The sequence below is a fragment of the Mirounga angustirostris genome, unplaced genomic scaffold (assembly GCF_029215605.1).
Source record: "Mirounga angustirostris isolate CCGP_5_RB_7025 unplaced genomic scaffold, mMirAng1.0.hap1 SCAF_4, whole genome shotgun sequence".
In the NCBI taxonomy this organism is placed as follows: Eukaryota; Metazoa; Chordata; class Mammalia; order Carnivora; family Phocidae; genus Mirounga; species Mirounga angustirostris.
In genome coordinates this window covers 25,953,926-25,978,995 of record NW_026991712.1, presented here as the reverse complement: position 1 = coordinate 25,978,995, position 25,070 = coordinate 25,953,926, and the positions used below count along the sequence as shown (strand labels likewise).

Sequence of the window (25,070 nt, the reverse complement as noted above, 5' to 3'; positions counted from 1 at the left end):
TAGAATAACACTATAAGGAAAATAATGATTTAGATTGCTATTTAAATGACTAAACTTTTTATAATTTTTATATTATAATTTTTCTTTAGCTTACCTAATATCATACGTATCATTTAAGACCTCATCATGTGCTAAATACCTAAGTTATAAGCTCTTATTCTTATGGGAAATTATCATTAAAGAGGTATGTATATATATATTTGTTGTTCATAAGTAAGATTTCTTTCAAATATTATGGAATATCCTCAGTAAACAAATGGCCTTTTCGTTAACCAAGCATTTTTTGGGAGTCACCTTTCTTTTACTTTCCTCATTTTATGGAAAACTATGTGATTCATATTTATCTTCAATCCGTTAATCAGATTCTCATCTTACTTGTATATATATTTCAAATCTGACTTCTGCTTTACATTGTGGTCCTTTTTTGACAAATCTATTTTTGCCATTAAAAACTTTATATAGTTTTTATTTCAAAACAGTTGTCCTAATTATAAGTAGGTAATGATAATGATGACGTAGTTGATGTTCACTAAGTGCTTGCTCTGATAAATATATTATCTATATTCATTTATCCAAACCTCATACTAACCCTGTCAGTTAGCTCCTATTATTATACTCATTTTACAGGTAAGAAAACTGAGGCCTGCAGAACTTAAATAGTTCAAACCCAAGTCTCTCTGTCCCTAGCCTCTCTACTATGCTATGCTATGCTATGCTGGCTGGTTTTATTATTTGATTTTTGGTGGTGGTTACTGTTGATGTTTTCAATTCTCTTAAAAGATGCATATTTTATAAATGCAATCAACACAGAGCCACTTTTAACATGCATAAAATATTATTAATAAAATAGCATTTTAAATGCTATTTAAGAAGTGTAATTGAAATATTTTTCAATCTGTACCACTTTTACACCCTGTTAAGCAATATACTTAGTAAAATGAATGAATTTCATAAGCTTATCTTGGTTTTTATTTTGCAATATGAAATATATTGCATTGGTCTAAAAATAACTTTTCCAATAATACAATTTAGAATAGGAAATGTATAGGAACACACTATGTCCTTTAAGTAAATGATCAGACAATTTTACATTGTGAATCCATTATTTGGTTGTTTTGTAGTCAGTCTATTGTAGTATTAAAATTGGAGTTTCACTTCGGTAGCTAGTCAGCTGATAATAACCAAATTAAAATGCACAGAAGAGTCAGAGATTACTTTGAATTGAAACATAAAGAGACAATTCTTAATAGAATAGCAACATTAACTGATGATATAGAGAACACTGTTCAGTAGGAGTGAATCCTTAAAAAGAAAATCAGCACAGATTTGCCCTAAGGAACTATAAAAATACATTAGAATAACAAGGGAAATGAATTAGGGTTACACAATAATTTGAATTTCTTTCATTTTGTGTTTCAAAATAGTTGTATACATTTCTCATAAACTGCCTCAATCTAGTGTTCATTTGTTTATGACATTAAATTTATTGTTTATCATAAACAAATGTTGTGGAACCACTAGATGATATTAAAAATGAAATTGAATATAATCTTACTCAATTTTTGTTGTCTTTTAAAAACATTCTTGATGTAATCCAAAACCATTCTGACCAAATTGAAATAGTCCTCATTAATTTAAAAGTAAAAACAAGCTGCTGTCTGGAAGAGTGATACATAGCTATGGTCTAGGAATTGAGGACAGGAAAAGGGATAGAAAGATGGGCTTAGGATGATTAATAGTAAATGAGTTCATTTAGAAGCTGCCAAATATTGAGAACATTTAGAAACTGTTGGAAGAAACAAAGCAAAATTCCTCTGCAGATCTGAATATAAGACTTGTAATGGTTTAGCTATGTTAAGAAGAGGTAAACAGTTTAAAAACCATATATGTTCCTAGGCATTATTATTTTGCTCTGTGTTGACAGGAAATTTGATTTCTTAAGATTTCATTGATTTAAGGTATTTGAGACAATTTCAAGAAGGCAAGTAGTGGCTAATATATTTGTGATGTATTTTAGGTTTTTTTTTTCCACCCCTGTAAATTAAATCTAGTCAATTGCTACATTTGAGAATATAGGAAAATAGCTATGCCATCATCTTCGTTATAGGATTTATTTATAAAATTTCATTTTAACCAAATTAAATTATTTCTGGGTACAAGAAAGCAAGAGACATGGCTCAGTAATAAATACAATTCATTATTTGGAAAAAAATTCTGTAAGAAGTATTCTGAGAATGACAAACTATTAAAGAGCTAGCAACCAGTGTTCTTACAATAGCTTAGTTGGAAATCAGAAGGGAATTAGGTTTTTCAGGACATAATTCTTATTTGATACTTCAGAGAGGATATCTTGTTTCTCAAAACAATCTTATGAGGGAAATGAAACACCAAGATATTATAGGGTCAGTAAACAAAGAAGTGATAGATGTACATATTTCTAATTTCAAGGTGACTATTTTATGCCTCTAATCTAATGGATAAACCTCTCATTTTTTTTTAACTTGATGAAGTCCCTTGCTCACTGCTTTGCGACTGAGCTACTCCTAACCATGTGACAGCTATTTAAGATGTGGATTATTTTAAAGGAACCAATTTTCTGACAAAGCACACGGGATATGGACAGCCCTAAAGTAAAACCTCATACCCTTAAAGGATCTTTAGAAAAGAAGAAATGGAGGAGGGTATTTAAATAACTTTCCTTTCAAATAGCTCCAACTCAAGAATCTTACAGGCTTGCGTGTGTGTTGTGTTTGTGTCGTGTGTGTGTGTATGTCTGAGGGAGAGGTAGATAGAGGACTCAAGAGCTCAAACAAACATTTCAGTTTAGAACATTTTTTAAAGAACTGAGATTTTATTTATTTTAGTTATATAAAGTAAAATTCCAAAGAAATATATACTGATACAGCTATGTCCTGTCTATGTTAAAATAGTGAAAATAACATCAGTAAATTCTTAATGCATTTCTAACTCTTGATTCTTCCAGTGTTTGAGCTAATTAACAAGGAATAGTTATACATAGAGTTTATGTGTATATCTCTGTGTGTATATATATACATACACACATTGGTATCACTGGTATCAAGAAGGTGAAGGAGCTAGGAGGTTTATAATTTGCTTCAGAGGGAGACTTAGGGATTCAGAAGAGAGGCACAGTTGACAATTCCTGCTCAGTGGTGCTCACGGGAAGACAAAATCATTGGACTCTGGGAATCATTTCTCACCCCAGGCCTGTTCTGGCTGACCTACAGAACTGTTTATTGTTGCTGTGCCCAAACCCTAGCATCGAAAATCACTTTTCAGTGTGACTCTTGCCTACAGCCTAGCTTAAAGGATTTGTGTCACAGTAAGCAGATAAGAGAATAAGAAAGTGACAGAGTAAAAAGTGCTAAGTAACTATATTTATCAAAATTAAATTGGGTTTTTGTCTGTTTAACTGGCATTACAGTTTATAAAAATCGCTGAGTTTTTTTGTTTTTTGTTTTTTTTTTTAACCAGGAAGGTAAGTCTGGGATGGTTTAACTTAGAATATATGCTGCAGAATGTACATTAATTCACTTTAGAGATTCTGAAGGTATCTACCCAAGACAGGCAAGCAGCAAAGCGGCCCATGTAACTGCCTATCAGGAGGGATAGAACACACATGGTAAAAACTTTGGACAGAGAAAATGTGTCTTCAAAAAAAGTATAAAATCAAAAGTCACAAGTGTGGTGCTCTGAATTATAAGGACCGCTTTGCAATCTGCTTCTCAAGTTGGCAATTCTAGATAGCCTACTTAGGGCTGAGAGATAGCATGTGTTATTTATTTATTTAATGATGGTTAATGACTCTCATTAGCAAACCAGGGGATCCTTTTCAATAAAATAATGCATTTTGTGTTAATAACACTTGAACTAATTTTCTAGTGATACTATTTTATGCTTATGTAGTGTTTTTAAATTGCATATAAAATAATGAAAATAAGCTATTTTTAAAGTTGTCTAGCATTGGAGTCAGCTGGGAGATGGAAAAAGAGTGAATTCTTAGGAAAACACTGATCTTTGATTTAGGGGAAAAAATCTTAATTAGCATGTTTGTAAAGAAAAACAAAATCCACCCCCAGTCCTACCCCCCAATATCACCCAGTTGGAAGCTCAGAGAAACAAACATTTAAATTGCTCTGAATAATAAAGTAACAGTAGATGTTTACCCCGCTGAATTCTGGAGGGAGTACTGAGAGGTAGAGGAAGGAGGGTTGAAGATCCTGGGTGTGGACAAGGCCAGAGGCAGGGAAGAGTCTGGGATAAGAGAGGGCACTGGGGAGATACACACAATCATTCCCGAGATGGGGATTACCAGGAAAAAATTGAGGCAGTGCAGTAATTCTCTTTGATTATCCCTTGTATTAAGGTTTTTGTGAGAAGGAAGGAAAGTGATACAAATAAGGAGCAGCGTAAGGAGTTGAGGGAGGGTGACAGCCTCCAGAGCTCACAAATGAGATGACGCTAAGAGCAGGAGTTCAGAGCTGGAAGTGAACAAAAGCATCCCTAGGAATTCTGAAAATTTAAGGAGGGTCCAGACTTTCCTCTGCATATAAGGTGAGGCTCAAGTCTTTTTATTTAGGTATTGAAGGTAATGACATGGTAAGAAGTATATGGGTGACAGATAGATGTTATAAACTATGGGAGTATAATACATTTTCAATTGTCTTATCATAACACCTCATACAGAATAATGTTATGTCCAAAACAGGAAATACTAAAATTATGTACTTACACCTATAAAAATGTACTTATTTAAAATATGAATCAATTGATAGAAAAATATGCTAATCCTTCAAATGTGATGCTCTAAATTTAACAAATTAAAAATATGTAATAAATCTGTCTCATTGACATGAATCAATACAATTTTTTAAATTATTAAATGATATGATCAATATTATTATGTTATATTATATATTCCAAACCAAATAGAATTTGGGTAAATTTGGTAAATTTGGGTCCCACATTCATGGAACACTGTTATTTGATGAAGATTTTATTCTGAATAAATCATATGCTTTTCACTAAAATTGCTATGGCAACACAGGCTATACCACTGAATAAAGGATATGATTTCAACATCACAACAAAAACTCTGCCAAAGTATTCTAAATATAAAGTTTTTTTTTTTTAGTGCATAAGTCACTGTTTTGGGTTGAATTGTATCCCCCTAAAATTGATATGTGAAGTCCTAACCCCTAGTACCTCAGAATGTGCCTGTATTTGGAGAAAGGTCCCTTAAAGATATAAGTAAGGTAAATGAGAACATATGGGTGGTCCAACATGATTGGTATCCTTATAAGAAGAGAAAATTCTGAAGAAAGACCATGTTAAGACATAGGGAGAAGATAGCCAACTACAAGTCAAGGACAAAGGCCTCAGAAGAAACAACCCTGTTGATGCCTTGATCTCAGACATCCAGCCTCCCCAGAACTGTGAGGAAATAGATTTCTGTTGGTTAAGCCACTTAGTCTGTGGTATCTTGTTATGGCAGCCCTAGCAAACTAATTCAGTTGTAGTCAAGTTGTGTAGGCCACAGTAAGGTAGGATGACCTCATGTGAGATGTTTAACACTTTACAGCTGTCAAATAGAATTTGTTTTCTTCTCAAGTTTTAACACTAGTATGGACAGATTAATTCAGTGAAGAACCTCTTGGATCAGGGAAGGATCATGTTATATTCGTAAAATTCAATCATCAGCATAATTCTGCTATGTTTATGTTTTCTATGTGAATATAATGTTTAAAAAGTTTATTTTTTTTAAATAAAGGGATTGAAAGATGAAGGGAGTCAACAATATAATTGGGAAATTATATAAATACTTGCATTTCAATTTGTAAATAGTGATCCAATCACAGACCTGAAGCTTCAGTCTTTTAACTTTTTAATATTTAATATTGTAATCTTTCATGGCATAGATTATTTGATCAGTAATGCTATTTTTCCTAGGGAAAAAATGTTCAACTGGCCAATCATTAACACACATTAATTTGACATAGCCATTTTTCTGAAGGACTTGTAGTCGTAGATACACAGGTAGTGTGCTTGAGTGTTTTTAGTCTCTACTACAGTATAAATGCAAATGCAAAATAAACTTTTGCCATTCGAAATACAGCAGAACACACAGCCCTTTAAAATCAGGACAAGTAAACTTGTTAAGTTAAAGGTCACATGTTCATATCTCAGTAGTGTATATATATTTATAAAGCATATGCATATGAAGCATATATATATAAAGCAAAAAAGGTCCATCTTACATATCTCAATAGTACTGACAGAGCATTAAACAAATAGAAAATTAACTTGAAAGCAGGCTGAAAGGTTAAAAGGGACGAACTGAAACATTTAAGGCACAGACATTGACTATTGCAATAAAATGATACATTGATTTGGTAAATAAAATGGATAATGCCAACTATTCTTTTAGATAATCTGTATTTTTTTAAAGGTAGAAAAATATTTGTAGAGACCTTTCAAATGTAATTTTGATAGAGTGTCCGGGTTCAGCTTCAATCACCCACTCACAATTCAAAGAGTCTTTATAGTATCCTGGCCATCCTGGGGAAAGAATCAATCCACTAGGAGCTGAAAAATGACCACCACACGGAGCTGAAAAAATGGAATCAGAGAACGAGTAAGAACAGAAGTTTTAGAACAAGTTGTAGAGATTATTATTAGTACCAACTATAATCTTTTAAATGAATCTCTGCATGTACTTTTAAAATGCTATTTAGTAACGTTTTGAAGGGAAAGCTACATCTAGTCCTATTACTGAATGATTATTTTCCTTAGAAAAAGTAATTCACTTTTTGAAAATATGGCATTGCTATACACTCAGCATGTCGGATAAACTGATTGTCCTCAAGTGTCCTAATAATATCCCTTAAATGCATTCTTGTGTCTCCATCATTTTCATGTTTAAGGCTTGAAAACAACGTAAATTGTTAGTTTTAGTTTCTCTTTCATTTTTCTGACTTACATTATCAAATACTGCTAATTCATTCTATATGCTGTCTAAAACTCTAATCTTCCTTATTCTAGAGTCCCTAATACAATTTGGGCTTTCATTGATTCAGCCTCTTCCCTGACTTCCCATCCGCTAATTTCTCTCTTGCTTCAGTCCAGCTGTCAGAATAATATCCTTCAAATTACAGTTTCATTATACCATTCCCTTTCCTAGACATCTATGTTGATCCCTTTTCCTTTAACATTAGATTCAAATCCTCAGCTTATCATTTCCAGTATATAATTTTCTGCTTTTCTCTAAATTTACACATAATTGAAATCATAATGATAACACTGTAATTCCAGTAGGTACTGATTAGGTCTTTTGGTGTAAACACCTCATTTTGGAGATGAATAAACCAAGTCCAGAGAAGAGCAACTCCCAAAAGTTCACAAGGCTTACTAAGTCTTAAAAGTACTTTCAAATCATTTTTTACAAAACAGGACCTCAAAACTGGTCCTCTCCCATTATTTCCCAGTATTCGCTATTTCCTAGTATTGGTAAATGAAATCACCATCCAGGGAGTTGCACAAACCAGGAAGCTAGATGTTAGCATCTTTCATATTTCTATAATCCTTTTCATTTACTCCCATATCCAGGCCATCCTCAAGCTCCCTCTTGTTTCTCTATCTCTATAGCTGCCATCTTAGTTTACATTATCATATCATCATCTCATCCCTGCAGTAAACCTTCCTAAATGACCCTTCTTCTTCTTCTTCTTTTTTTAAAAGATTTTGTTTATTTATTTGAGAGAAAGAGGGAGGGAGACTAAGAGGGAAAAGCAGACTCCCCGCTGAGCAGAGAGCCCGATATGGGACTCGATCCCACGACCCTGAGATCATGACCTGAGCTGAAGGCAGATGCTTAACTGACTGAGCCACCCAAGTGCCCCACTAACTGACCCTTCTAACCAGCCTTTTCATCCACACTAACTATCCTCCATGCTATAGCCAGAGTATTTTTTTCAACCACGAATCTGAGCACACCCTTCAATGACTTCTTTCTGTGTTGACCAATAAGGCCCTGCATGATCCAGTTTACACTCTAGCCTAGACTCTGAACATCTCTACTTGACTCTGCAGCCCAGCTACCTTAGCCTGCTCTGTACCTTCAGGAAGTACACACAGAAAACAAAAATGGAGCAAAGAGTATTTGAATTACTGAAAATTATTCAGAAAGGAAAATAAAAAAGAAGAGCAAATATATACTGCATTAGCTTTTCAACATATTAGAGACCATTCCCAATGACTTCATATGTTATATTTTTATTCCCTCTAAACCGCTCCATTTAAACTTTATCCCATGTGTTTATATTTTTGTTGCTTACTTGTTTCTGTTATACTAGCAAAATTTCTAAAGCCTATTACTTCAGACACTATTTTTACTCATTTTCATTTTTAAAAGAATTTGATATAACCTAAACAAAATAGGAAATATTTATAAATTGGCCTAGGAATCAAACATTACTATAAATATCCATTTGAGAAAAATGTATTTATGTAAAATTTTGTCAAAATTTGTTATTTGCATGCAAAAAAAAAAAAAAAACAACTTTCATATAAAATTAGATTTTCTTCCTTAGGAGAATTTAATTTTGTTTCCTAAAAGGCTTTCAAAGGAGACCATTTTCAGGAGGATTATTTACTCCTCTTTGCTACAATGACTCATAATTAGGTTTCCTGTAGGGTTATTATGTATTTCAAAAATAAAATTAGGTGCATAATAGCCACTTAAATTACCATATTTTAAAAGAGAGTAAAGTATCTTAGTGAGAGAAGGTCCCGGAAATATGGAAAATTTCTGACAGAACTCCTTAATATGTCATGGACTCATATTGTTTTAGACAAGTGTTTGTGTACTTCAGTCTAATCATCATTAAAAGAGGTAATCAGTCATAAAATTAACAATTGAGTAACAGGACATAAAGGATTAAAAAGTAAAGTACCCAGAAGCACTTTAGCTGAAGGCCCCTCTATCTTAAGTGTGAGGGAGGCAGTTAGGAGGAGCCTTTAGAACAAAGGAGAACATAAAAATGCGGTTAGTTTGTTCCTTGAAAGGACTTCCCTGAAGTTGACCCTACTAAAAGGTGAATCTTCTAGTTAACTTATAACATATATTCTGAAGCTCTTCTTTCTCTCACATATAGGCTTGAAACTCTCCAAATGTATCATTCCAAAAGTATGGGAACAGACTCCCCAACAGGGTGTGAAACCTAAGAGGAGAGACCGATGCTCAGTGAAGCCTCATGGTCACAGCGACTAGCAGCGCGTGACAGGGAGATGTGCACAGGGACAAGCCACATTGTAGCAAAAGCAGCAGAGTATGGAGTGGGCAAAATGCAGGGAAAAAATAAGGGGATATCAATGGTAGAGAAAAAGAGATGTAGAAATCTGCCCAAAGCAGAAAGCAGTAGATAGAGGAAAAAGAGAGAGAGAGAGCAAGAGCATGAACTTTTGAACAAAGAACTACTAATAATATTAGTAGCAAATATTTGAATTAATAAAGAGAAATTTAACAGTAAAAGGAATAATAAGTTAGTGGTCTAAACCTTACAACTTTGTCATATCCGTGTACTTCTTATATTAAATTAATAATTTTCTTTAAATAGATTCACTTATATTTTAACTTCAATGACTTTTTTAGACTTGCCCTAAATAAAAATATCTATGAAGTAATAGTGTTTATGTACTACTTATATTTTTTCCCCAAAATGCCTAAAAATAAATATGTAGCTTTTGAAATGTAATAAATGCTTACACATTCAACAACTAAAATAAGATTGTGTACCTCCAGGTATAAAGGCAACACAATTTAAGATAGACCTCTATAAAAGACAGTAACTAAGCTTGCCTGAACCAGGGACACTGGAATATATACAAAACAGAAAGGAGATCAAGGCCAGACAAGGTATTTTCAAAGTCCCATTCATTCATTCACTCATTCATCATTCACTCATTTGTATTTCAGTCATGTAGCAAGCAACTGAGTGTCAGGTATGTGTCTGTGTGGTCTTTGTATAACTTTTACCAATTAACATTTATTGAATATTTCCTATGTGCCAGGAACTATGAGAGAAGTCCCTTGGATTATTTTATATAACTCAAAAAAATCCAGCCACATATGTACTATTATTATAGATAAGAACATTGATGTGTAGAGAATTTAAATAATTTGCCTATGTGGGGCCAAGACAGACCATCCCAAGATGGACCACTTGGCATTATCTTAAATAAATATTACTTAAGAGATAACCTGTACAAAAAGGACATTCAGACCCTTCTCTGTCCCCCTGAAAGCAGGAAATAAATCTCCCACATGAAAAGTACCTTCCCTGTACCAGGAGGTAAAGAGATATCCTTATCACCAGAGATGGGAAATTTAGAGCCAAGGAGACTGTGTAAATAACTCTTGTTATTTTTTTTTCCTTTTTTTTTTTTTTACTAATTTACTATTGTGGTCCAAATTCTGTTTAGAATTTCTTACCAGTTGAAGCTCCCAAGGTTTTCTTTGTCCTGTCAATTCCTCAAAGAGTCTTTGCATAAAAAGTATATAAACTATCTGCCTTGCTCATTTCTTTAGGTTTCAATTATTGGGCCTCTTTGTGCATGTAATAAAACTTTGGTTTTTTTCTCCTGTTAATCTGTCTCATATATGGTTTCTGCTATATATAAGATACTCTGCTAGGTGCTGAAATTAAAAAACAAATACATATGACATTTTCTCTGCCCTCAAGAGACCCACACTCTACAAGGAAGACGGGTATAGCTAACACGCAGGACAAGCACATGCTTGAGCAGGATAGGCAGTCTGGAAACACAGGGAAGAGACAAATAACATCCTAGGGACATTAGGGAAGAGTTCTTGAAGGTGATTTTGTCAGAAGTGAATTTAGATTTAAAAAAATGAATAGAAGATAAGGGGAGTTGGACAGAGAGAGCAGAGACAGGAAGTGAAAATACAAATGTGTATGAGGGAAAGTCAAGTAGTTCTTTGTTTTGGAAGCTTATAGTTCGTGGAGGAGTAAGGAAAGGACTTTTTGGTTTTATGCAGTGGTTACTGCTTTTGAAGACTTAAACCTTAGTGGGCACCCAGGGAACTTGTTAAAATGCAGATTTCCAGGGGTGCCTGGGTGGCTCAGTTGTTTAGCGTCTGCCTTCGGCTCAGGTCATGATCCCAGGGTCCTGGGATGGAGCTCCCACATCGGGCTCCCTGCTCTGCGGGAAGCCTGCTTCTCCCTCTCCCACTCCCCCTGCTTGTGTTCCCTCTCTCTCTATGTCTCTCTCTGTCAAATAAATAAATAAAATCTTCAAAAAAAATGCAGATTTCCAGAATGCACATCTAGTTATAAGGTGGGATCCAGAAAGCTGCGCTGTTAACAATTCCCTCACCCCCACCCTGGCCTCACAGGCCATTTTGCTGCTGTTGGCCCATAGACCACACTGACAAAACCTAAGATATGGCTGGTCTGTAGCTTCAGGATTCCCCTGGATAATATCTCAGGTTCCTGAGATAAAGAAGTGATTTGCATCTGTTAGTGAAATACAGATTGCTGTCTCTAAACCAACCAACCCCCATCTTTAACAATAAAAACAGGGCACATATTATAAATATAAAGTAGACATAGTTCATTTATCTACTTTTATTTTTCTAAGGTCTGAAGAAAGTCTGTTATAAATAATTTGCGTTGGAGTGCTGACTCATTTCTGTGTTACTTTAAGTAGAAGGGACAAATTCAAAATACCCACTGTGTTTTAAGACCTATATGAAAGAGTCAAAAGTGCTTTAGACTGTATTCAGATAAAATTCCCTTGAATAAAAATGCTAAGGAATTCTAGTGTTCCACAGCAGGAGATGCTCTTTCATCTGAGAAGTGGCAGTTAGGTGCTCAGAGGGTAGTTGGGGATGGGAAGAGCTGAGTTTGATCTCAGGAGTTTGGCTATGAGTGAATTTAAAAGTGAGCGTTCTAACATTTCGCCTTTCTGGGGAGCTGTGCATGAATAAAATCCAGATACCATCTCAGGGATTATCAAACAATGAGGGTTCCATCCCTGCCCCCCCCTTTTTAACTTTCTTATGAATATAGGTGTGGTAAGTAATCACGGACTCTCTTTAACCACAGCACACTGGTGATTTTTCAAAGAAAATTATGAGAAATATATTGGGTCTGAATCTACAATAAAAACAGGAAGCTAGAAACACACAAATTAAAGGGCCAGGGTTACAGAGAAACAATCACAGCTCTGTACCTTCTTTTATCTCCATAACCCCTTCAACCCTTCTCCCAGACTCAGTTCCACAGAGAGTGGGAGCAAAACCCTGCAGATTGCTACTACATCAGTTTCCCTGTGGTAGCCCTCCAGGAGAATGGAATTTAATACTATGTAAACATTTAATTAAAAGTGGGGTTTATTTTTAGATGTATGCACATTCTCTCAATGAGAACCACAAATAAATTCTGATCTATGCATCAGCTTAGATCTAATTGCTCCCTCAGAAGAACTCCCTCCAAAGAAAATGCAATATCTGTGAATGAGAAGGGTTTCCTATCCTTTGAGGCTAATTGAGTTCAAGAGAAAATCTCTTATCCTCAAAGGGAAAGTTCATCAGGCATATGGATCTAGCCTTACCTCCAAACAGTTCTCCAGGGACTTCAGTCCTATCCTATTCACTCAAGGAATTTTCTCAGATACCCCACTAGAGAGTAGGAAGGAGAATAAGCCATGGTTATGCAGGGTGTTCTCTGCTGAGGGCAAGGAAGTTCTTGCTTGAGTAAGCATTTTATGGTACATTCTGAAATTGATGGAACAAAAACAGAAATGGCTTTCCCTTCTTTCCTTCCTTTCTTTCTTTCTTCCTTCCTTCCTTCCTTCCTTCCTTTTCTTCCTTCCTTCCTTCCTTCCTTCCTTCCTTCCTTCCTTCCTTCCTTCCTTCCTTCCTTCCTTCCTTCCTTCCTTTCCCTTCTTCCCTTCTTCCTTCCTTCTAATTACTGCCTTCAAAAATGCACTGCCGAATCTCCATCTCCTTAAATAAAAGTTGGGCAGATCCTCTAACGTTCTCATCACTTTCAGTATTAAAAAACTTGGTCCAGTCCAAAGCAAAATTATTATCTTATCTTCTCCACACATCTACCCAAGGTGCGTCCTTGAGCAATGGCCTGAGAGGCTTAGAGAATGGGGAGGAGGGTGCTGATGGAGGACTAGCACTTGCTGATGATTCATTCCTCTATTCACCTCAGCACTTAGAATAGTCTCCCCCTCATCTTATCTCCTTCCTCTTCCTTTTAGGTCCTTTTGCCTGTGGTCTGTTAGGGCTGGGATGGGATAGATGGTATTGTCAGTCCTTTCCTGGCTATTGCTATATCCCTCATTACCCCGACTCTTCCTTGATGCCTTCCATTTGTCAGATATGGAAAATATTTGTTCTCCATGAGAATAAATGAGTCCTTTGGAAAGGCCAAGAGTGGGGAAAGGTGGCTTCTCACTGTTTAATTCTCTGTTATCAGAGAAGCTCAACCTCTTCCAGTCACCTCCTCGCTCCCATCCCTGCCAGTATACCCTATGGTCTCAGGTTGTTGGGTTTCCTTCACTTGGTGGTGAAGCTCAGGTACCTTCTTTGGTATTCATTTGATGCATAGGAAATTGACATCACTGACTTGTCAAATTGTTTGAACTAGACAGTTTTCCTTCTTTTCATTCGGTCAATTTTCTTCCTCTTGCTCAATCAGCACAGAGGACAGACCAGCAAGTACCACACTGTATAATCAGATATCTACCTGGGGATTCTTGTTTCTCTTTCTCCCAGGCAACTCCATACTTTATGAGGGATTCTTCTAAAGCCCTCCCCCTCAACTTGGCTTGAAGAGAAAAAGACTAGTATCCTCCTTCTTATAGGGAGATAAAAAAACTGAACAACTTTGACTTCAGGGGTTTCAGATAGATTGACATACAGGTAGGTAGATGATAGATAGATAGATTGATAGATAGATGAATAGATCAATAGATAGATCAATAGATCGATCAATAGATCTTGATTTCCCTTTCTTTTTGCTGCTTATATAAATTGGAAGTGGGGTGCCTGAGGTTATGATTGAGAGAGATGAATCAGTTAGAGCATACTTAATTAGCCATGAAGGGGGTATCTGGACTTCAATTTATTATTGTTATTATTTTATAGAGTGGGTATTGAGACTTCTTTCTCCTTAGCTGGGCGTCTAAGTTGCCAATACCAAAGCTACAAGAAAATTATCCTCTATACCTTGTTTGTCATTCATTTTGCTCCTAAAGATTTTCTTGTCAGCCAGGGAAGCTACAATGATAGTATTATTAAATATTATGAGTCTCCACAAGGAAGGGGAACTTTTCTTTCAGTTAGTCTTAACTTGGTGTCTTAATTAAATCAACAGCTTTGAGCCAATAGCATACATCTGACTCGTCCAATGTATTTCATTAAATGTAATCCTCTTTATCTATAAAGCAGTTCAATGAATGTATTATACCCTAATTATATTCAAGAACATGACCATATAATCCAGAAGGCCAATATTCTATTTCCATTTTTGTTGAAGGGATTGCTTTAGATCAAAGAGGGCATTGCTAGCTACAGCACAGAGAGCAGGGGAGATAAAACCCAGGTACAAATAAGGAGACATGCTGATAGTGCACATGCATCAGAACCCTTCTGAGTCCCAGTGGAGAAATGACTATGAAGAAATTAATCAATGGACACAGGTGAATGGGACAACAAATAATTTCCACAGAATTGAATAGGGACAAGGGCAGAAACAGTGAGACCAGTTGGGAAGTTGTTGCAGTAATTTGGGCCAGAGATAATGGTTGCTGTGACCAGAATGTCAGCAGTGGAGGAAGTAAGAACTAGATGAGTTTTGAACATATTTCAAAGGTAGAACTAACACATTTTTTTTTTTCTGATGGATTGTGTATGGTTATAACAGACAGAAAGGAATCAGAAATTACTCCAAGAAATTTGGTCTGAATTACTGGAAGAATGGAGCTATTAATGATGATGGTGAAAGTCTGTGACAGTAGCAGGTTTGGAGTGACAGAGGGAGAGCAGATCAGTTTTGGACAGGTTAAGTTTGAGATGCCTATTAAACATCAATGTGGAGATGTTGAGTAGGAAGTTGAATATATGAGTCTGGACTTCAGGGCAAAGAACTAGGCTAGTGATGTAAATTTGAGAGACATCAGCACATAGATATTATTTAAAGTTAGAGATGATGACAGTTACCCATAGAATGAGTGGAAATAGAGAGGAGGAAAATATTCAAGACCTAGCTCTGGAACATACAGAGATCATCGAGATGAGAAACCAGGAAGAGAGACTAAAATGAGCTTGAGTGGTATATTTAATAAAATGAAATTTAATAAAGTATATAATTTTTAGACTAACATTTTTTCCACAAACAGTTAAATAATTATAACTTTAAAGTATTAAGAAACATTTGATTTTAAAAAGTAAATGGTTGTACTTCAGGTTTTATAACAAAATATTGAATACATTTTAACTCAACTCTCATTTTTGGTCTGTAAATAAATCCTTCTCATCTTTCAGTCTACATAAGTTGAGTTCAGTAGCTTTAAAAAAGTGACATTCACCAATGAATAATAAATCCTCATACCCAGGAACAGTTTCCTTCTATGACTGCAACAAAGATAGGAGACTTAATTTATGTCCAACTGTCTTGCTTTCTAAAACAGAAAACTCTAGATGACTTAGCACTCACTGCTTGACACCTAGAAAGAGAACTTTCTTGTTTTATTTTAAGTCTCATGGCATGGTATCTCTTTCAAGTTCTTTTGGGATTCGTTGGCTGGTTTATTACTGACAAATACAGAAGCAGGCATTCATAAAGTAGAAATGCAACCCAGAGAATAGCTTGAAAAGATATGTCAAAAACTTGATCTTTCTCCTTTTTCATTTTTTTAAGCTAATGCATAATTTCTTATAATAAGGTAGAGAACTGTATTTACCAACCTTCCAAGGAGATAAAATCTCAACTGAAACTATTAGAATGGGATGAACTAATCTTTTCTGAGAGCAGAGCACAGTAGAATGAATAGGTCTTGTGTTAGTCTAAGGGTTAAATGTGGAGGAAAGGGGCTACATACATGTCAGCAAGGGCATGGGGCTGAGACAGGGAAAATAGGAAGGTAGAGAACAGCTTAGTGATTACAGGACTGTGTGTGTAAGCATGAGAGAGAGATATGATGATGGTGATGATGATTTTTACATGTAACCATTCCCTCGAATGGGAGGATGGGGGAAGAGATGGCTTAGGAAGGTATTTGGGAAGCTTTCTATTTACTGTACTGCATAAAATGTTCATATCTTAACTCTTAAAGAAAAACAAAGCAAACATCCTGTTATTTATTAATGCTTCCTGAATAACTTGGATAGTTCCTGAGTCCACATGAATCAAATCATACCACACAATTGAGCCATATGAGCAGCTAAATTATTAGAAAAAAAAAAAATGTAGTACCAAAAGGTGAAAAAGAATCAGACATGAGCACAATACCAATGTGAAGCCAAAACGACATTATAGACACTATTCTAGATTGAAATGACAATTTGGGGGAGAGTGCTCTATTCACAGAATAGGATGTTCCAGCCTAGACTCTAGGTACTAGAGGATTGGACTTGAACAGTGTTACACAAATTCACAGATAGGAGGAACTCAAAACATTTTTTCATGGTATAGCTATCTGGAGAGTGATTCTTAGGTAAGTCCAACCAATTTCTTGAGACATTGGAGTGCTTTCTCAAAATGGAGAGGTTGATATATACTTTCTGACCTGCTCTATTGGCCTGGCACACTCCCCAAGGGATTGATTGCTACTATTGGATTTCAAATTAAAGTGACCTTTGTAATCGCTAGTTCAAGCCATTTTCCTCTTGGAAAATGCCCTTTTCTAGTGTGCATGAAGGAACTGTGAGGGCTAATGGGAACACTGTCATCAGCTGTCAATGATATCATTCTTGTGTTATTTATTATTATTATTATTGATGTCAAAAAGAGAAGTGTTTATTTTGTAACCATCTCTCTGTAAAAAGTGAGAAATCACATCTCCCCCTTAGGAGGGCAGCTTGTTCTATTTAGCCCAACTAATTTGCTTCTGTAATTGCCTTGCTCCTGTAAGCATTTGAGGTTATGACTCCTGATCTATAGCAATGGGCATTAGGTATTATTTGTGGACACAGATCCATCAAAACCTCCATCTAATGGCAGTCAGGCTCACCACCCTGGAGAATATGAATATCCAGATGAATCTGAGCTGAGTGCAAATGCTGGAACAGCATTTTCTGGGTATGTGACAAATTCATTATAAAGGGTTAAAAGCAAGACATCCACTGGGCAAAGGTACAAACAGATGGGAGGATCAGAAGTAACAAGTTCACATCAGAGTGGACTTATAGCCAGTTGACCAAATGACCACACGCATAAACCCTACTACAAAGGGACTCATGAATCTAATGATGCTCAGATCATTTGAGGTACGGACAACAAGGCAGGTATGTCTCAGCACTTCGGAGCTGGCATTTGGACAGGCAGAATATGGTGGTCAGAGACCAGTGAGTTTCCCAAAGCCCGATAAGGAAACCTCTCTGATTCAAATATTATACCTTGAATTTTGTCTTCTGTATAGCAGAATATTCAGAATGTTCACAAGGAACATTCCAGAAACTAGAAATGCTCTGGGATTTTACCAAGAAAAAGATTCTAGGATTTGAGAGTTAGGGATGGCTCCAGTTTGCATTGCTTGGTACAGTGAAGGAAATCTAGTTGCACACTACTCCCTTGAGAAAAAGAATGAAGGGAAAGCAACATCTTACCCATATTTCAGAAGATACATTCATACATCCAGGTGAAGAGAGAAATAAATCTAAACACAGTAATGTTGTGCTCCTTTTCCCCCTTTTCCAAATTTCCAAGCACCTAGGCTGGTAGAAAGGACTTTGAAGGAAACAGGGCAAGACTCACAATGCCCTCAGGGGCCCCTGAGAGAAATTCTGATTGTATTAGGAGAAAGAAAGAAGGTATATGGAAAGAAGAAAATCCAAGGGAAAATACTCCAAAAAGAAAACTGCACTTCCTGAGGGTTGAATTTAGTGAGGAGGCTCACAGTTGCCCAACAGGGGTTTGGGCTGTGTGGAAAAATAAATGAATGTGAGGCCAGAGGGGTCTTGAGGGGACCACAGGGCAAAAGGGGGAAAGTGTTTATGCAGCTGTTATGAGAGGGAAACTGGTGGAGACAGAGGAAGAGGATTTTTAGGAAGCTTTCATGGCACATCATGAAAATCCCTATGTCAGACCATTAAAGTAGACCTATGACAACCATCTACACTATTCACTGCGGTAAGATATATCTTTGAAGGAGACACCATGCAGAGACTGGCCCTAGATACAGCCAGTTATATTCAGGTGACAGTCTAAGTGTAAGTGAAGAAGTCATTGATCGTCACTAAACTGAGTTAGGCAAACAGTTTGCAGAATTCAAAGTGCATGATTTCAATGCTGATTACAGTAATTAATGTATTTTGTTTTCCATTAGCAAAACTGAAAGACTGCAAGGCTTTAGAATGCCTCTAATTTTTCTTCCTCATGAGGAAATTTGATCAACCCATTCTAGAGAAAGAGGTTCAAATTTTCACAAAGATAGCCTAAATCTATCCTTAGTTAATACATCAGTGGTGAACTTCGGGTCAGTGAATAAAATGTATAACCCATTTATGTCCAACAATTGCATTTAAGCTACCTGAAATGAATCCAAGTTCAGCTGTGGGATCATAGAACTGCAACAAATTATGATCTCATTTCTCTCTTTCCTCTCACCAATCCTTATTCAAGGACCAAGACTGATAAAACATTTCCTTTTACTTTTTTCAAAGATGTTCCACAGTTTTAGGGTTGAAGACTGCTTGACACGGGTGGATTACTAATTTGCCAATATGCCTAAACTTCTAGACAATTGCAGTCGACGGGGGTGGGGTGTGGAGGGAGAGGGCAATCTTTAAAGAGGTTGAAGCTTTGTGTCTTGTTATCGAAACATTTTGTACCGACTTCCCTTGCTCTATAAATCCTGACTGAAACAAGCAACTACCCACTTTCTAACATGGCAATCCATACATCCGAGCAACTTTTAACAATGCATTTAATTGTGGAACATTTTGTGTTAACAAGCTAAAATATAAATAGCTATCTGTATTAATCAGAACATACACATGTACGTATTTCATCCATATAAAATATTTAATATGATGATAAAAAAAAAATTTAGCTAAAACATCAAGTCTGTATTGGAGGCCGTAATAGTGCCCTAAAAGATAAATTGCAAGAAATAATAAGCAAAACTTTTCTGTCAAAATATGGAAAGTCTAAAGGACAAAGAAGACAAGCAGAGAGGGCTCTCAGACATGGTTCTTTGTGTCAATGGGAAGGGCTGCATGGCAGCTTGGGGATGGTGGAGGGAGAAGGGTGATTAAAAACAGATCAACAACAACCCCAAAAAAACGCATTAGGAAAGAAGAAGTTTTCCTCAGCTAGTCTCAGGCTTTTGTTGTTTACATCTAAGTAGAATTGAGGCAAAACTAAAACTAAAGGAAATCTTTACAAACCTTAATTACAGTCTCAGAAACTAAACTGGCCAGAGTGAGTTACACAGGAGTTGACAGCAGTCTGCTTTATTGGGTGGAAACTGCCTTGTGACATGGCCTGGGATATGGCAGGTGACCTGGCAAGCACCACAGTAAGATCGCTTCCAGCCCACTCCGATTCTGCCTTCCCTGTCTCCAACCTTATTCTTAGTCATGTTCCCACGTTGGGGTTAGATCCAGAAATTGGTAGGTGAGCCAAGTGTATGTAACTTCACTCATACATGCAGAAAAACATATTCTTTTCCTTTGGAAACTTCACAAAGCTCTCTTTAGGATGCCTCGAGAGCCTATTGGCCTGTACCAAATTAGAATTTGGAAGATTTGTTTCACCCTTTTTTGAAAGTTAAAAACCATTCCTTTTTCACAGTGAAAAAAATCTCGCTAAAATTGCTCTCAAATTAAGCAGTGATTCATAAAAAATGATTTGTTGATGTCCAGCTCATTATTTTTACCTCCCCATTCAGCTAGGAAACAAACTCCTTCTAAACCAACACCAAGTTAAGCGGGGGAGGATCCAACCAGACTCAAATGCCTAGAGATGGTCACTGGACTGTATACAGCTCCCGGGGCAGCAGAGAGAGAGGCTCGGATCATGTCACTTCTGGGCTGGAGTGTCTTTCTGCTGGCCACAGGATAATTTTAAACCATTTAGCATCATTTACAAAGCAGGCCATCCTCTGCACCCCGCTGGTTATTCATCAAACCTCTGGCCCTCTGTCCTCCACTCAGTACGTCGAACCAGTAACATTCCTTCTGCCTGAAATGAAATTTCTCCCATCTCCTACTTTTCCTTCAAAGACTAATGTAGGCTTTCCTGACCGATTCCCCAAATTTCGGTCAGGAACTATGGTTAAAAAAATGAGTGAGCTCAGGGGCAAAGTATAATGGGAAGCAAAAATGAACATTACTTTCCATTTTTCTTTTTTTTATTTCAGCCCTTTATTGTGAAACTCCATCATGTTTTTTTTTTTTAACATAATAGCATAGTCATAGCCATTGCCAGGGTAGCTTCTACTAAGCCCATAACATTGGAAGTTTGGAAAAAAACCCATGAAGTCATCTAGTTCAGCCCCCTGATATTACAAATGAGAAAGCGATTAGAAGAGGAGGGAGGAGCTAATTGAAGGGGCTAATTGGAAAACATAACTGCGTGGTCTGAAAATGTTTAACTCAATGAATGGCAGCATTTATAGGTAATGCTGTATTAGTTAATGAAGTCTGTTATATTTCTGAGAATTATCTATTAAATATTCTCTATTTATCAGCTAGAAATTAAAAAAAAAAAAACAGAAAAAAGTTTCCCTTATGAGTTTGGACACAGGTAAAAAGAAAAATTAGGAAAGCGAAAAAAACAAGAAACTATTTAAAAATCATCACTTACTGAATGGAGCATTGGGTGTTATATGCAAACAATGAATCATGGAACACTACATCAAAATAAATAAATTAATTAATTAATTAAAATGCAAAAAAAATCATCACCTAATCATTACATGGTGATCTGTTAAAAGGTGTTTCATGGCTCTGGTCAATCTATCTATTCCTTAGTAAAAGTTCTTCTATATCTTTTTAAATAAAATAACTGTGTAGCCTTGGGTACTGGAGTGGAAGGAGAAAAGCAGAATACAGAATGTAAATTCCTATTGTGACTTTTTTTTTAAGATTTTATTTATTTATTTATTTGAGGGAGAGAGGACTAGAGTGAGCACGAGAGAGAAAGAGAGAGAGAGAGAGAGAGAACTTGCACCATTGGGAAGAGAAGCAGAAAGGAGAGGGAGAAGCAGGCTCCCTGCTGATTAGGGAGCCAGACTACAGGATCGCTCCCAGGACCCTGGGATCATGACCCTAACCAAAGGCAGAAACAACTGACTGAGCAACCCAGGCGCCCTGTATTGTGACAATTCTAAATGAAAGCTCCACACCTCATACACACATTCCTATAGATTCTAAATTGAAACACTATACTTGGTATATTTTATTTTTTAGGTAGGCTCATCCTTTCTTTTTACCAACATAATTTGTGACTTTATATGAATGTATATAGTCAAAGATATAAACTTTCAAGCATTGCATACACACACACCACCACATAAACACATATGCAAATTACATACATGTATATATTGCCCTGAACTTTCTTGACTACATCTTATTGAGCAAATCAAAATTGAAAAAAAAAAAAAGTGTTTAGCAAACTATGCCCACAAAAACTATACATTTTAAATAATGGCTGCTCCAGCATAAATTTATTTATTTCAATTAATCATTGTTAACACATTTTTTAAAAGATTTATTTATTTGAGAGAGAGAGGGCAAGCGAGTGCTGGAGGGAGGGGCAGAGAGAGAGAGAGAGAGAATCTCAGGCAAACTCTCCGCTAAGTATGGAGCCTGGCACAGGGCTTGATCTCACAACCCTGAGATGATGACCTGAGCTGAAACCAAGAGTCGCACGCTCAACCAACTGAGCCACCAAGGTGCCCTGTTGTTAACACGTTTTTGAAAATTAAATGCTTATACTGTGAATAGTTAAAATACCATGAAAAAGGATGACTAGAAACTATAAAGTATACTAAACTACAACTCTATAAAGAGAATTTGTACATACAACCAAGATTTACCATTTATTAAGGTATATCTTTTGATAAGAGCTCTTTTTTAAAAGGGGACTTCTAAAAAGTTTTCTAAAAAAATATTTTAACATGAAACACTAATGTAATTTGTTTAACTATATACGTTTAATGTATAATATTAAGTCGTATTTTAAGATAAAGTTTACAACAGTCCTGGTAAACGATGCACTCCCTGCGATGGTTTCCATTGTGTAATGATGATGGGGTTATAGTTTTAACTGGCCATGGCACTTACCTCCACATCTCGGAATGGGTCCACTCCACATTACTTTTCCATCCATAAGGATACACGTAATTGTTTCTGTTCCCTGGGTTTTAATAAATCCTTCTTCACAAATAACTGAAATTGAACTTCCTAATTGAAAGTTGTCCCCAAACCGCCGTGCATTGATTGGTATTCCAGGATCAGGACACTCATTATGTCCAAATGCTTGAGAAGAGCAAACAAACAAAAAACACACAAACAAGCAGTATGAGACGGACTCTTATATACTTGGGGTGAGAAAAACTGATTTTAAAAAAGGTTATGTTTATTTCTAGAAAAGCCTTTATTTATTTAAAATATATATATATATAATTGGAGGCTCTCCTTTGACCCTACCTGTTTGCCTGTGATGTAAATAGGTGTGATTGTTTTAAAATATGAATTATACTCAGTGCACTGGGTGTTATACACAACTAATGAATCATTGAACACCACCTCAAAAACTAATCATGTACTATATGATGGCTAACTGAACATAATAAAAAATAAATAAAAATATGAATTATATACTCTTAAGATTAAACTTCAAAATAGAATTGTTTCTGCCTATTTCTGGAGATCATTAGGCATAGACTATGTAAAAATTACCAGTATATACCAGCCAGAATTCCAATTATCTGAATACAGAGCAGGTTGACATCTCATTGCAAACTTTTCTTGTGATTCACTCTTTGGAATGAAGAGACAGTCTTGTGAGGTTATAGTGAAAGGTTCCAAACTGGTATGGAAGTCTTAAAATTTCTTTATAATTTTCCATTTGTCATCTATTTTCTGCCATCTAGAAAAAGGGAAGGGAGCTAACTATTGCAATTACCATGTTTCAGGCAGTGATAGGAGCTTTGGAAATGTTATAATCTCATTTAACATTTAGAGCTCTAAAGAGTAACATGAGATTCAGAAAAAGATAAGTAGCTGGCCTCAGGTCACAGAGATAGGATTGAAATGTATCCCTTGCTCTGACTAAATTTTTTCTCAACAACATTTTATGTTGGGTTTTTTGTCTCAGGTCTCAAAAGAATGTGAGTTCTTGAGTTCAGGGCCACTTTCTTATTTTATTTTGTGTCTCCCAGGATTATATTTAGCCTAGCCTTAGCAAGTAGCATAACTGTAGGGACAACGTGCATATTTTAATCTCTCAAAATTATAGATTACATGAGCCCTCCAAATTTCTCTCTTTATTCATCTGGATGGCCAAGTATGTACCATAAATATTTAAATTAGCACAATATAAATGGAAGAACATTTAAAATAGCAAAGTCTGAATGTGTAAAACATAGTTTATGAGGTATTTACAATTATTATTATATTCATGCTATATAAGTACATGAAGTTATTTTAAATTCTCTCACTAATCATCCCTTTGATATTGTTCATAAATTATAAAACTTTTATTATTCATCCTCCTCATTTTTAAGTTTGGCAGTACAGAAGACTACTAAGGTAACTTCTAAAATATATAAAATATATTTTGTAGGTATATATTTTTTTCTAATTATTGTTTTTTGTTGTGCTAAAAAACACCCAAAACCCTCAACTGATTAAGCCTTGTGGTTCCTATATATAATGCCCGACAGGTATTTATTTCAGAAAAATGTAATTTTAGCAGAAAAATTAAATATAAGAATTTGCATACGATGGATTAAATTATTTACTGAGAAACAGAACAAGAGACAAGGAGACATATTTCCATAATACCCTGAAGGTACCATAAACATTAAAGTTAAAAATAATACACGTTTAAGATAAAATAAAAATTATAGATGGGTAAGTGCATATATATATCTATCTTTATACATATATATGAAATATTTTTCAAAGGACTTTCAGATAAAGCAACTATTTTATACAGCAGTCTGTATGACACGTCAAGCTAATTTAACTTTAATGATGTGCAATTACATGTTTGCAAACAGAAGCATTAGTATATAAGTGTATTAACGTACTAAGATATTTTCTCTTTCATATGATTCCTCTTTCTGCTATCTTTATACCTTTTTTACAGAAAAATACAAAAAATATGAGTGACAGACAATAGTTAAATAATCTTAAAGAAATCTCAAAATTAAGCAACATAATAAATACAATTAAATAAGATGCTAAGGCAATAGTTCAGAAGGCAACTAAACAATGACAGTTAATGCTTATTGGGCGTTTACTAGGTACCATATACTCTATGCTAAATTATTTACATGCATCCTCTAATTGATTCCTTACAGAAACCCAAATATGGTTTTTTGTTTTTTTTAAAGATTGTATTTCTTTTTTGACAGAGAGAGAGCACAAGCAGGGGGAGAGGCAGAGGCAGAGGGAGAAGCAGACTCCCCACTGAGCAGGGAGCCCGACATGGGGCTCGATCCCAGGACCCTGGAATCACGACCCAAGCCGAAGGCAGCTGCTTAACCGACTGAGCCACCCAGGCGCCCCCCAAATATGGTTTTACTGATCAGAACACTGAGGCTCATTTATTAAACCT

General features: G+C 35.8%; 1 protein-coding gene across 3 annotated transcripts in view; it reads right to left on the bottom strand.

Annotated features, from left to right (window-relative positions):
* CSMD3 (CUB and Sushi multiple domains 3) overlaps nt 1-25,070 on the bottom strand; it is a 1,202,189-nt gene that overhangs the window by 388,313 nt on the left and 788,806 nt on the right. For all 3 annotated transcript variants that reach the window (XM_045896021.3, XM_045896023.3, XM_045896024.3), the window contains 2 exons: nt 22,568-22,762; nt 6,492-6,630 (listed from right to left, as the gene is read on the bottom strand). In XM_045896021.3, the coding sequence (XP_045751977.1) occupies nt 6,492-6,630; nt 22,568-22,762 (334 nt within the window). The remainder of the gene's footprint in view (nt 1-6,491; nt 6,631-22,567; nt 22,763-25,070) is intronic.